Below are 12,854 nucleotides of genomic sequence, written 5' to 3'. Positions count from 1 at the left end.
TTCAAATAAAGCACTGGGCGTTTCGTGCTCGTTTATCTAGCAGACTTGCACAGCATAATTAAGATGTTGATCATAGTGCATGCAATTTTCTGAATAACTTCTTCGTAATGAGGCACTTTAAGGCTCATCATAAACGCTACAATCTTTATACTGATAAAGATTCTTCGCATTCTTAAAAAAAAAAAAAAAGAAAAGCTCTGTCTAGCACACTTGAGATTCGCTGTTTTAATCCTATGCTTTATTATGTTTATTCAGTCTTTCATTTGCGTTATTCCTGAAAAGTTCATACTCTAATGGGATTCTATGGTTGCAGATGCAGGGAACCGCTGCTCTCACCTCATCTTTACATGGCTTACTCTTGGGCTAGCGAATTATGAACACTGGATCTACCAAGCTGATGCGTATATGGACCCTTCTTTTGAGTCGTAGGTAAGATTCGGCTCAATGCTCAGTCAGCAGGCATATATTACTCCACGTGACACGAGTTGCTGCTGACCTTATTTCAGAGTAGTGACATATCTCCAGTTTAAACCGAATATTAATTAGCAGGCATGGTTCGTTTGCACTCCTGGTCTCCGTCTCAAGGCGCGGTCACACTAGACTTTAAACATGCGAAATTATTTCGAACGCCACTGCGAATATGGGCGGGAGCAAGATAAAACAGCCTCCCCTCAATTTTCACAAGATGGATTATTATGTTTCTAGCACTGTGTCTTTTGCAACGGCGTCGAAAGCGTTTTATATTGTAACGTTACTCTGTATCTCTCTATAAATATATACACCCTAAGGGGAGGAGGGGGAGAAGAAAGAGAGAGAGAAAAAAAAAAAAAATTATAAAACGTTGTCATTCCAATGTATCACCTGTTCCCGTCGACACTACAAACTATGCAGCTTCTTTTCTTTTATAAGTCTTTTAATGTATTATAAAATAGGACGCTGCGCAACAGCTAAAGTTATATAGCGCTTCCTTTTTGAATTTTCGTACAGAGAGGTCATGCAGCAATGTATCGCTCTTCTACTGGTCCACATCCTCACGTTATGCAAATTCCCTGGTCAGAGTTCACCAAACTTGAACTTTGGAAGGCAGCGAAATGCAAAATTTTTCGCATAAGCTTGCGTTTCCGGTCCGACGCATTCGCATGCGTATGAATGGAAGTCAATGGAGAGAAAAGTGCAGTGTGACCGCCCATCACTCATAACTAACTAACGGCTGGAGGGGCGCGTTAAGTAGGTTCTGCTCATGCTGTCAAACTGACGTCATCAGAAAAATTATTCGTTACAGGGTGGAAATATTCAGAATTTAAGATTGCTAAGACAAACAATGTTTAATTGTTTACATCAAGATTAGCAATGTGTGCTAGTAAGCTTAAGTCACTTCGATTTATGCGTATTTTAAACTTAACCTCCGATACCTCAACTTAATTAAAAAAAAAATAAAAAAAAAAATTGGGGAGTGACAGTTAAGGGGTTAAGCTACAATCAAAGCTTGTTTATATTCGCGCATCTACTGGTGTTGGTTCATCACTCTTACTCGGCTGTTGCGGCTTTCACTTTACACTTTTAAACTTTCAGACAGCTGTGCCCTCAGCCAACCCGGATTCTTCAGTCTGCCCTCCGTTAGCAGACATAATACTAAACGAAGTGCTTACGTCAGCTGGAAATCACATTTCTAAGGCGTTGCTCCCTCTACAATCAAGCCTACACGTTTGCATGGTCCGCTTCTAATTTTTTCCTTCCAATTTTGCGTTCCTATTCTAATTTCAACCGTTGCTCCTTTCTTGTTTATAAAAAAAAAATAAAAAAAAAAAAAATCGCAATCTTAATTTCTCTATTCGCAGACTCCTTGCCAGCATCTAATCCACGCTAAATTTTATAATCTAATTTTAAGCCTTTTGGTTATTCAGTTCTATTACTACTTGAGGGGTTAGCTAAATCTTCCAACAAATTAAAGACAAATGTCTGCCTATTACCCTGCCCATATTGCAAAATTAATTACTTCCATCTGCTATGGCCTTCCTTCGAAGTACCTCAATATTCTTCTGGAGGCAGTGGTTATCTGCCTTCTACAGGTTATGCTTCCAGGGGAATTCACTTCAAACCAATCCATTTGATCCTGCTCGCGGCATTTCCTTCAGATCTATGATTCGGACCAAAATTCTTCACACTCTCCTCAAGCACTCAAAAACCGATGTGCAAGGTTCTGGTGTCACCTTAACAATTCTAAAATCAATAATCCTGTCCCTTCTCTGCATGGTGAAATTTCTTAAAAATCCGACCTAGAATTTCTAAAACGCACCAGCTCTATTTTTTCTAACGGAGCCCCCTTTCCAAGGCTGTTTAGAACTCTCTTAACCACTGTTCTCAAAGCTGCAGTCTATCTACTGGCCATTCATTCAGAATTGGGGCAGCTACTTCAGCAGCTGAATGAGGGATCTCTACATCAGCTGTTAAGATCATGGGCAGATGGTCTTCCTAAGCATTTGAATCATACATCAGACCTGATTCAAAACCATTATTGAAGCTCCGCAAGCTCTCCTGTAACTAATCAGGTAAATTCATGCAATTACTGGTGGTGGTGTTACTATATCTGTATGGTCTATCAAGGCCTGTACATGTCTGGCCTTTGTGGCTATTTCTGTATGGTCTTTCGAGGCCTGTCTGTGTCTGCCTATCGTGGCTATTTCTGCACGGTCTATCGAGACCTGTCCGTGTCCGGCTATCATGGCTATTTTTCTGTATGGTCTATCAAGGCCTGTCCCATGTCTGCCTATTGTGGCTATCTGTGTCTGGCCTATCGTGGCTATTTCTGTACGGTCTATCGAGGCCTATCTGTGTCTGGCTATAATGGCTATTTCTGTACGGCCTATCGAGGCCTGTCCGTGTCTGCCTATCGTGGCTGTCTGTGTCTGGCCTATCGTGGCTATTTCTGTACGGCCTATCAAGGCCTGTCCGTGTCCGGCCATCATGGCTATTTTTCTGTACGGTCTATTGAGGCCTGTCCTGTGTCTGCCTATTGTGGCTATTCTGTATGGCCTATTAAGGCCTGTCTGCGTCTGCCATTGTGGCTGTCTGCGTCTGGCCTATCGTGGCTATTTCTGTACGGTCTATCGAGGCCTGTCTGCGTCTGCCTATCGTGGCTAATCATGGTCTATCGAGGCCTGTCTTGCGTCTGCCTATCGTGGCTGTCTGCCTCTGGCCTATTGTGGCTATTTATGTACGGTCTATCGAGGCCTGTCCGTGTCTGGCTATCATGGCTATTTTTCTGTACGGTCTATCGAGGCTGTCTGTGTTCTGCCTATCATGGCTATTCTGTTGGTCTATCGAGGCCTGTCTGCGTCTGCCTATCGTGGCTGTCTGCGTCTGGCCTATCGTGGCTATTTCTGTTGGTCTATTGAGGCCTGTCTGTGTCTGCCTACCGTGGCTGTCTGCGTGAGGCCTATCGTGGCTATTTCTGTTGGTCTATTGGGGCCTGTCTGTGTCTGCCTATCGTGGCTGTCTGCGTCTGGCCTATCGTGGCTATTTATGTTCGGCCTATCGGGGCCTGTCCGTGTCTGCCTATCGTGGCGATTTCTGTTGGTCTATCGAGGCCTGTCCGTGTCTGCCTATCGTTGCTGTCTGTGTCTGGCCTATTGCGGCTATTTCTGTAAAAACTTAAGAAGTTTAATCTAACGTCATTTATACTGGTCATGCTAACTCTCTTTCTATTTCTTCCAGGAACCTTAGGATTCACAACTGGTGGGTATACTTCATCTACTTTTTTGGGGGGAAGGCTGGCCCCGTCTGGAGGTCTCATAATCCACCTAATTTTGGGGGTCTGCTGCGCCCCTGCCTTCGTCTTCAGGCAGGAAATGCAGATTCGCTACCCTTGGATTACGAACCATGGACGGGGCCTTCCGCCAAAGAAATTTTATAATTGTGCTCGCTGAGCTGTCAATAAATGTATGCTTCGTACATTCCTCTATCTCCCGAGTCTTTCTGGTAGAAATGGAAGCTTTAGCCTAAGTTCTGCCAGGAAGACTCAATCACTTCGTCATTAATTACCTTCATCATTATCCAATCACGTCTTTATACTCCTGTATAAAAGCTCGTACTTACACATGTTTGAGTTCGCAGATGCCAACGCGACAACAACCTCCACCCTCCCCACCACCACCAGGATGGTCCTGTCCTTACCTTCCAGGGGGGTCTGCTGCGCCCCTGCCTTAGTCTTCAGGCAGGAAATGCAGATTCGCTACCCTTGGATTACGAACCATGGACGGGGCCTTCCGCCAAAGAAATTTTATAATTGTGCTCGCTGAGCTGTCAATAAATGTATGCTTCGTACATTCCTCTATCTCCCGAGTCTTTCTGGTAGAACTAAGAATTGTGTGCAAGAAACTGGCTTTTGCAGGCAATCCATGCTGTTTTGTTATTTGTACGAGTTGTTTTGAGAAATGCACTTACTGTTTTGCAAATCTCAAGGATGATTCGGGAAATGTACCAAAGCGACTGAGAAAAACTGTAAAATGTTTTGTCTGTCTACTTTACCGCGCTCAATACCTCCCTCTCCCGCGGAGCTGAGTAACTGCAGCTCCAATCAGTGTAGCCTGGATACAGACATTTCTTTTGGCAAACTGAGGAAACTTACAGTCCTACAAGTGATAGTATGAATGCAGCCTATACTAACTTCATAATACGTTGAGCTTTGCGTGTACACATGGCTATAAACATGGACGCATTCTTAAATCCAGACACCTGATCAAAATAGCAAAATAATAGCTAACTTTCACCCATCCCACTTTTTCATAAAGAATTAGCTACTGGACTCTATATGTATAGGGATAGGCCCACTGATCAACACAAGAAAGCAAACGTCAGGATTTTTGTGGTAAGTAATATCTCTTATGGATCTAAAACCTGTTATAAAATCATATATGAACAGCCAATGGCAAATAGATATTTATAAACCATGTACAATCTCAGTGAAATCAGTCTAAATTTTGGGAGAAGAAACATACTTTCAAATCAATGGGACCAGATTTATACGCACTGCAGAATAGGCCATTCAAGAATAAACCAGATGTTTTTAATAGTAGAATATTGATTACCTTTGATTATCTTGATTCCAAAACTGTGGATTTCAGTTTAAAACTGGTAAAAAAATGAAGCAATTGTATCATGTGTGTTTTTTTTATATTTTGCATTTGATTTGTTGAACTATTACAGTGATAAAGTACACATTCTGTTGTCCATCATCCACCATCCCCTGCATTGGGTTAAAAAAAAAAAAACACAAAACCAAAAGCTAATTGTAAGAACCTTCACCCATGTCTTCATGTATGTATTTGTGTAATAGTGCCCTCATATATATAACTTGAGGAAATTCAAGTCTCCCCCATTAGAAGTGATTCTGCAAACTAGGAACAAAAAAATAATCAGCAAAAGTGCAAGTAACAAACTCTGCTGATTTGTAACTAATTACAAACAAAAATCTTATCCACATTAACTGCAATCTGCTTTTAGGAAGGTTGTCATGTCATTTTTTAAGAAAAAAAAGCTACTTCCTAAGAGTCTTTATATTGTTCCTTATCTCTCACCTTACAGTCTTACAGTACAGTGAGCAAGTTTTATTATGGCCCCATAGCCTATTTAGGCTACACACTTCAAGCAACATACTTATCAAACAACATACTTTTACAGCAAAACAGTGGAATATAAGAAAATATTTAACAGCTGTTGCCCCATTTACTTTTAGTGTATTCTAACGATAGGTTACCTCTGGCAAATCATTAGCTGTAATCATTGAATAAACATATAACACAGGAAACAATTTATAATGCTTTGTGCGCAAACAAAAACAAATGCAGAAATGTTAATCCATATGTTTATGACCTCAAGGTTAGATTATTGTAATGCTTTATTGGGTTATTGTTCAGCACGCTTATAAACAAACTCTAGCTGGTTCAAAATGCAGCAGCTGGAGTTCTTACTAGAACCAAGAAGTACTGTATGACCATATTAGCCTGTTCTGTCAACACTGCTCTGACTACCTATTAAACATTGTATAGATTTTAAAATTTAGCTTATTACTTATAAAGGCCTGAGTGGATTAGCACCTCGGTATTTGAACAAGCTCTTGTTACATTATAGTCCTCCACGTCCACTGCGTTCTCAAAACTATGGAATAACCTACCTAACATTGTTCAGGAGGCAGACACACTCTTGCAGTTCAAATCTATATAAAAGACCTATCTCTTTAACCTGGCTTACACATAACACAGTAATACGCTTCTAATATCTAAATCTGTTAAAGGATTTTTAGGCTGCATTAATTAGGTAAACCAGGACCAGGAACACTTCCCATAACACCCAGTGTACTTGCTAGTGGACGGCTCCTGAGTGATTCACATCATGAAGCGAGGTTCAAACTTGGGTCCAAACACCACTGGCCACAAGCTTTGGCCTCTGCTCTCATGGAGAACAATTAATTATATAGCATATTTTATTTTTAGATGAACTAGAAACAATGAATTTATAAAGTGTTATTTCGAAATGTAAATCAGTAACAAATGGCTGAACCCACAGCCAATGGTGAAAATCTTTGCGAAAGGAGACCCGCCCCATTTTGGAGGTTCTGCCCAATTTTGGAGTACACGCCCCATTTTGGAGATCATTCAACAGTTCACCAACTAGCATTTTTTACGTTTTGTTAGATCTGTAGTAGACTAGGCAATGGTGGCGCTAAGGCGGGGCTTGACGGGTCTATAGCCACATCAGAAACTTCCTTACCCCTCAAAGCTGCCGTATATAAAAAAACACAAGGTGGCTGAATTTGCTTGCTATTTAGATATCTGAAGCTTATAGACGTTCGCTACTTTTACTCAATTTAATTAGTTTTTTTTAGCACCCCATCTGAACTGTTAAGCCCCTCCTTAGAGCCGCCACTGGTAGTAAGTTTTAGAGGAGCTCCTCGCCTGTTAAATGGGAACTTGAAAATGTGTGTTACTCCCCCCTTAAGCCATGGGATGTGTTAGACTTTCAAATACCCACCATGACTTTTGTTTGTTGTGCAGAATAAAACCAGAAAAACCAAAAATGTTATCAAAAGTTTAATTTAATGTTTCATGAAAATAATAAATCAAAAAGATTTCTTGTGGCACTGATATTTTAGTAATACTTTATCCCTTGATTTTTATACATTATATGGGAGACCAAGACTAGTTGGGAAAGTTGTGTAATATGGCATTATCTCTATATGTTCACTAGACTTTGAAAAAAAGTAAAACCGAAGTAAAAAAATATTCAGGTTGCAACTTGCCCCGGTCTCCCCAATACAATAAAAAATTTAAATAAACCCAAGCACATTAAATTAGTTTTTATCTTGAAAGGACCACTGGATGGCTGCATTGTACAAAATATTTCAATTGGTTACAATACTCAAACAAAAGACATTTACACCATTTATCATTAACACAGACTTAAATTAACAGCCAGAGTGCAACGTAAATTTGTAAAGTAGTATACAACTCATGTTCTCTCAAATAGTTAGTATCTAAGAGAAAATGCCAAAGCTTCCCACACTGCTCCAATTACTTTATACTGCTCCACTGTATTTTGTTTGAATAAAACTTAAAAATGGAGGAAGAAATTGTTTATTTTATTTTTTTATTGATATATATATATATATATATATATATATATATATATATATATATATATATATATATATATATATATATATATAAACTAGTACCTTAAACAGCGTGGGCTCTATTTTGTCTGCCCAATTATCTAGTTTGGAGTCGCAATGGTATTATTCTATTATTATTACTAAAGAGGATAAAAAGGTATAGTGAAACTTTTTATGTGAGTGCACATTTAGCTTTTTCCATAGAATGCCATTGGATGTCATGTCTAGTAGGTGGTGTTTGCTTGGAAGCAGCACTCTATAATCTCACTTGCTAATTCTTTTGAAATGTAAATGTATGAAATTGAAAGAAATGAAACGGAGAATGAAAGTGAGGATTGTAGTACAAATATTGAGGACAAATTAAACGTGCTTTGCATATGGGAAAAAAAATAAACATTCTAGTTGACTCTGTTGGTAGAAGCTAGTGCTGAGCGGAGTTTCTCATGGAAAGCTGGGATTCGTTCCCTGTGTAAAGGCCAGTTTAGTACACAGTGAGGTTTCAACATGCCACGACGAAGATACAGAGAGCGGTTTAAATTGTAATCAGTTACATCTTGCAAAAAAATCAGAATCAGTGAGTCACGATTGTCCTCCATTACCTGGTGATGTGCATGATGGGCTTTGAATCTGAAAGTAGGAGAAGGAGAAAGTTTAAATACCTCTCGAATTTGGTAAACCACCTGTGTATTTCAGTTAATTACAGAAAAGGAAACATGAATTTGGTGAATATGTGAGGTGTTTCTCTGAGGATCTGAATGTACTGCACACCTTGAAACTGGTCAGTGGTTTACACTTAATTAATGGTCACTAAACATATTAGTAGACAGCCTTTCTGAATCAGTTATAGATAATAAGGAAAAGTTTACTTACTGCCTACACCAAGGATCCTTCAGAAGCATTTCTGTAATAACAAAAATTATTTTCCTGGAACGTCCCATGTTTTCAACAATGGCGCCAAGTTGAGAAACGCCAGGTACTGCATCTCTGTCTTCAAGAAAAAAAATAAATTTTTCATCCTCTAGGGGAAGCAAGCTCCGTTCCACCCATGGCCTATCTTCAGCACTGTGGATGATATATGCATCATATGCATATCTACCCTCAGTAATTCTTTCATCCTTCAGTAACCCCAGCATACGGTTCACCATTATGCTCCAGAAGAACTGGATTCTCCATCCTTGGAAGTGTACCAGGAAAGCTGTGAATAACAACATTAGCACTGCTGTGCTACTCAGAATGTACAGGGCCTTAAAAGGTGTCATATCCTTGCAGGACAATGGGTCAAAGTCCATAACAGAGCGGTTAAAGTAGGCATTTGGGGTGTTACAAATATATCTTTGAGGGAACCCAGGAACGCTGACATTGGTGGAGTTAAGCCACTCAGAGAACCACAGAATGCTCTCGCAGGTGCAATCAAAAGGGTTGTGGTCCATGTAGAGTTCTGTCAGGTTGGAAAGTGGCACACCAAACGTGACACGTAGAACAGATGTTATAAGGTTCTTTTGAAGATGCAAATACTTTAAAGACTGTAGGTCATCAAAAACAGAGGCATGCAGCTGATCCAATAAATTACCACGGAGACTTAGCTCACGTAACTCAAAGAAGCCACGCAAAGCATTAAGTGGAATCTCATCTAAACCATTGTAATCCAGATCCAGAGCAGACAGTTTTGTGGCATCCTTGAGGAACAACACTGGACCACCAGGATTGGCCGTCTTCCACAACCTAGCCAAGTTGTTGTGCTGCATTTTCAGTACCTTCAAATTGTACAATCCTTTCAGCAAGCCAGCATTTATGTTTGCAATATTGTTGTTATTGAGATCTAGAATTGTGAGGTTGACAAGTGGCCTAAACGGAGATGGTTCTATATCTAGGGTCCCTTTTACTGCACGGCCAAGTTTTAGAGTCCTTAATGTAGGGACATGGATGAATGAGGTATTGGTAAGGGAAATACTTTGCTGGTTTTCAGACATGTCAAGCTCTTTAATGTTTGAAAGGCCCTCTAACTCATGTCCTTTCAGCTGCTGATTAATGAAATTGTGACTGAGTAGGAGTGTCGAGAGGTTGCCCAAACTTGAAAAGGCCCCAGGTGCCAACTTGTTGATACCCGTGGCAGTAAGATTAAGAGTCTGAAGGTGTGGAGATTCTTGCAAAGAAGCAAATGTTGTGTTTGTGACTGTCTTCAACCCTGTGATGCTCCAACTCAAATCCAGTGTCTTCAGGTTCAGAAGCCCAGAAAAGATATGTTCAGTTATCTCTCGAAATGCAGTATCTGTCATGCATAGATGTTCTAATTGGACTAAATGGGAGAAAGAGAAGTCTTCAATAATTGGTAAGGATGAACTATGACTCTTAATCAGTGCTTTCTGCAGGTTAAGCTGTCTCAGGTTTCCCAATCCAAGGAAGGTGTCCTTAGTTAGGTGTTTAAGGGAGTTATGCCCCAGGGATAAACTTTCCAGTCTGGGAAACCACTGAAAGGTGCCATTAGCAATCTTCGTCATCGTGTTGCTGCTGAGGTCGAGCACTGTGATGTTAGTCTTGTCTAGACCTTGGAAAGTTGTGTTTGAGAGGGTGACCTGTTGAGTGTTCTTAAGGGAAAGGTTTCGCAAAGCTGTGCCTGCAAGTTCTTCACAAAGACTGGGGGTTAACTGAAGGCTGATCTTGCTGTAGTCCAACACTAAGTCAGTAAGTCTAGCAATAGTCTGGAAACAGCCATTCTCTACCTAGGTTAACAAAACAATCGTAAAAGAAGACAAAGGTTTGTTGGAGTGAGAATGACATAGCTAAACCAGATTCAAGAAACTACACATTATAGCAATGAGTTGGTTCACATGCAAACTTATTTTTTTAAATGCATATGAACATACTAATTGACTGTCCCTCATTTAAAGGTTTAGTTCATGTTGCATTTGTTTGTTGATCTAATGCTACAAAAGCACTTGACAATACTACATTTCATAAATTTGCATGATGTATTTAGGTCATGTCAGTAATCAGAGTCCAAAGTTTCTCAGTATTATTTCACAAAGAATACATCACAGCAAAGTCCAGTTATCTGAGCACCAAAAATAGAAATGTACTCCTAACAGATTTCCAAGATAGATAAGGTTAGATGCGAGTAAACACACTGTGGCAAACATGCATTGTAGTATCTGAAATTCTGTATGGGTTTTATATATAGATACTCATGTGCTTTCAGTGAAAATAACGGGACATATGTCACATTCTTTTCCTCTTACCTTTTTAAGAGACAGGGATGAGAGTATCAGAACCCGAAATACAGAGGAATTGCTGAGGAATGAAAAGTCGTTTTTTTGCAGTTCAGAAATTTCATTTCCAGATAGAGCAAGGGTCACCAGGTTTGGCAGTTGAGGTTGTGTTCCCAATTTAGCCGATTTAAGTGTGTTCCAGGATACATCTAACCACGTCAAACTCTACATAGAGAGGAAATGTAAAAAAAAAAGTAAGTTCTATAAGACCATAACAGACTGAAAAAGCAACAGAGAAAGGGATAGAGCGTGTTTATTGTAAACAAACCAATGAGGCTGCACACAGTATTTTCTGTTACACATTATTATCATTCATATCATTCAATTATTATCATTGATTATCATTCATATATATGGCAGTACTGATCGTGTCTCTATGGTTACACACACAATAAATCATAATAGCCTGTCCCTCTATGTAAATATTAGTGCTAGAAAACAGTGTTGCCAGCAGGCACCAAACTGAATTATACTTTAAACAAGAACATAAAAAGCCACCTCAAACTTTTTATTGCAATATTAATATTTACTAAAACGTCTTCATAAACATACCTTAAGAACAGAGAAGGGCTCCCCAACTAGCTTCAGCCTATTGTAAGACAGGTCAAGTCGTGTTAAATGAGAACAGTTTTTCAGGTCTTTCTTGTTTAACAAATGCACTTCATTGTGTTGCATATTAAGACTTTGCAGGTGTGGCAGAGAAATACATAGATCCTCTTCTATGATCTTTAAAGTGTTGTAGCTGGCATCTATATTCATCAGATTTGAATACAAATGCAGAGAAGACAGATTTTTTAATCTGTTGTGTGACACATCCAATGTGGTGATATTTTTGGGTAAGTCCGTTGGAACTGCATCCAGATTCATATGACTGCAGTCTGCTTTGGTATTCCCAATTGTACATTTTGACTTGTGTGGGTATGCTGTGCCTGCACAGTGGCCATGGAAACACATGCAGAACAAGGGCAACAATATGAGTTTCATCAGCTCCATATCTTTTCCTGCTTTCCTATTTTTTCCTCAAGTCAAGCTGTAATGAACATAACAGTATTTCATTCACGGTATGAAAGGTTATACACAAGTTTATACACAACAATTTCCCACAAAATAATTTATGTTAGATAAAATACGTGATATTTTGCTACTGAAAATTAATTAAACCGCATAGCAACTTTTTTAACAATAACATTATACACGAGAACGTATTAATCTGTTGCAAAGTTTTAATGCGTGACTTACATGAATCGTGCCGATCTAATTTCCCTCGTTCAGCTCAAATATCAGCATGGTTAAAGTGTTTCAAGTGTGAAGAACTCAAGACAGTCTTGTATAGCCGATTTATTCTTTGCATGGGGGAAAATACCATTCAATAAGGAACAATTCCGCTTCTATCAGAAGTGAAACAAACGAAGAGGCGGATCCTCTCCCGCAGACGTGTCCTAGATATTAAATTTCGTCACTCATATTCGACAGAGAGCTCAAGCTCTGTGATTACTTATAATAGATTATACGTTTCTCTCATTGTTTGAATGCACATTCGATCGTTTTTTTTGTACATTCATGACGATTAAAATCGCATCCGGCAGTTGTTGTTGTTTTTTTTTTTTTTTTTTTTAGTCAGCGACTAAAATAACCCACTTCCTTATATTATCTGAACGATGGTAGAGAGCAAGCACAAGTCCTGGCAGCGGCAGGTCGCAGCGCCGCTTCCGGTGGCATCCCCAGATGCCACTTTCGTTTCTGCTATTTCTAATATAGTTTTACATCTTAATATTTTTATTGGCCTCAAAAATAAAAAAAATAAAAAACCTACAAAAAAGGACTGAGTAAACCGACAGGGATTTCCCATTTTCCCTCTAGATGCAAAAATGTAGCCAGTGCTCGAAATGAAGTGGGGGCTCAGGGGATCCGGGAACCCC

At 39.5% G+C, this 12,854-nt stretch overlaps 1 protein-coding gene across 2 annotated transcripts; it reads right to left on the bottom strand.

Moving 5' to 3' along the window:
- Positions 1-7,998: 7,998 nt before the first annotated feature.
- Positions 7,999-12,511, bottom strand: LOC113044177 (toll-like receptor 3). 2 transcript variants are annotated; one of them, XM_026203885.1, is made up of 5 exons: positions 12,175-12,511; positions 11,488-11,965; positions 10,906-11,100; positions 8,540-10,389; positions 7,999-8,296 (listed from the first exon to the last, which is right to left on the bottom strand). In XM_026203885.1, the coding sequence occupies exons 2-5, from the start codon at positions 11,926-11,928 to the stop codon at positions 8,068-8,070; spliced, it is 2,715 nt and encodes a 904-aa protein (XP_026059670.1). In that variant the 5' UTR covers positions 11,929-11,965; positions 12,175-12,511; the 3' UTR covers positions 7,999-8,067. The 2 variants fall into 2 exon arrangements, with proteins under 2 accessions (XP_026059670.1, XP_026059671.1); XM_026203886.1 differs by having other exon boundaries at positions 11,488-11,864.
- Between the last annotated feature and the right edge of the window lie 343 nt (positions 12,512-12,854).

The sequence above is a fragment of the Carassius auratus genome, chromosome 26, assembly GCF_003368295.1.
Source record: "Carassius auratus strain Wakin chromosome 26, ASM336829v1, whole genome shotgun sequence".
NCBI classification, from domain to species: Eukaryota; Metazoa; Chordata; class Actinopteri; order Cypriniformes; family Cyprinidae; genus Carassius; species Carassius auratus.
The sequence above is the reverse complement of the archived record's forward strand: the minus strand, read 5'-3'. Positions and strand labels throughout refer to the sequence as shown.

Bases quoted from the DNA above. Each gene is read 5' to 3' on its own strand.
- LOC113044177 (XM_026203885.1), bottom strand. From the start codon at position 11,928: ATGGAGCTGATGAAACTCATATTGTTGCCCTTGTTCTGCATGTGTTTC. The intron at 10,390-10,905 runs GTAAGAGGAAAA...TTGTTAACCTAG, and splicing joins CATCCCTGTCTCTTAAAAAG to GTAGAGAATGGCTGTTTCCA. The intron at 8,297-8,539 runs GTAAGTAAACTT...TCCTACTTTCAG, and splicing joins AAGGATCCTTGGTGTAGGCA to ATTCAAAGCCCATCATGCAC.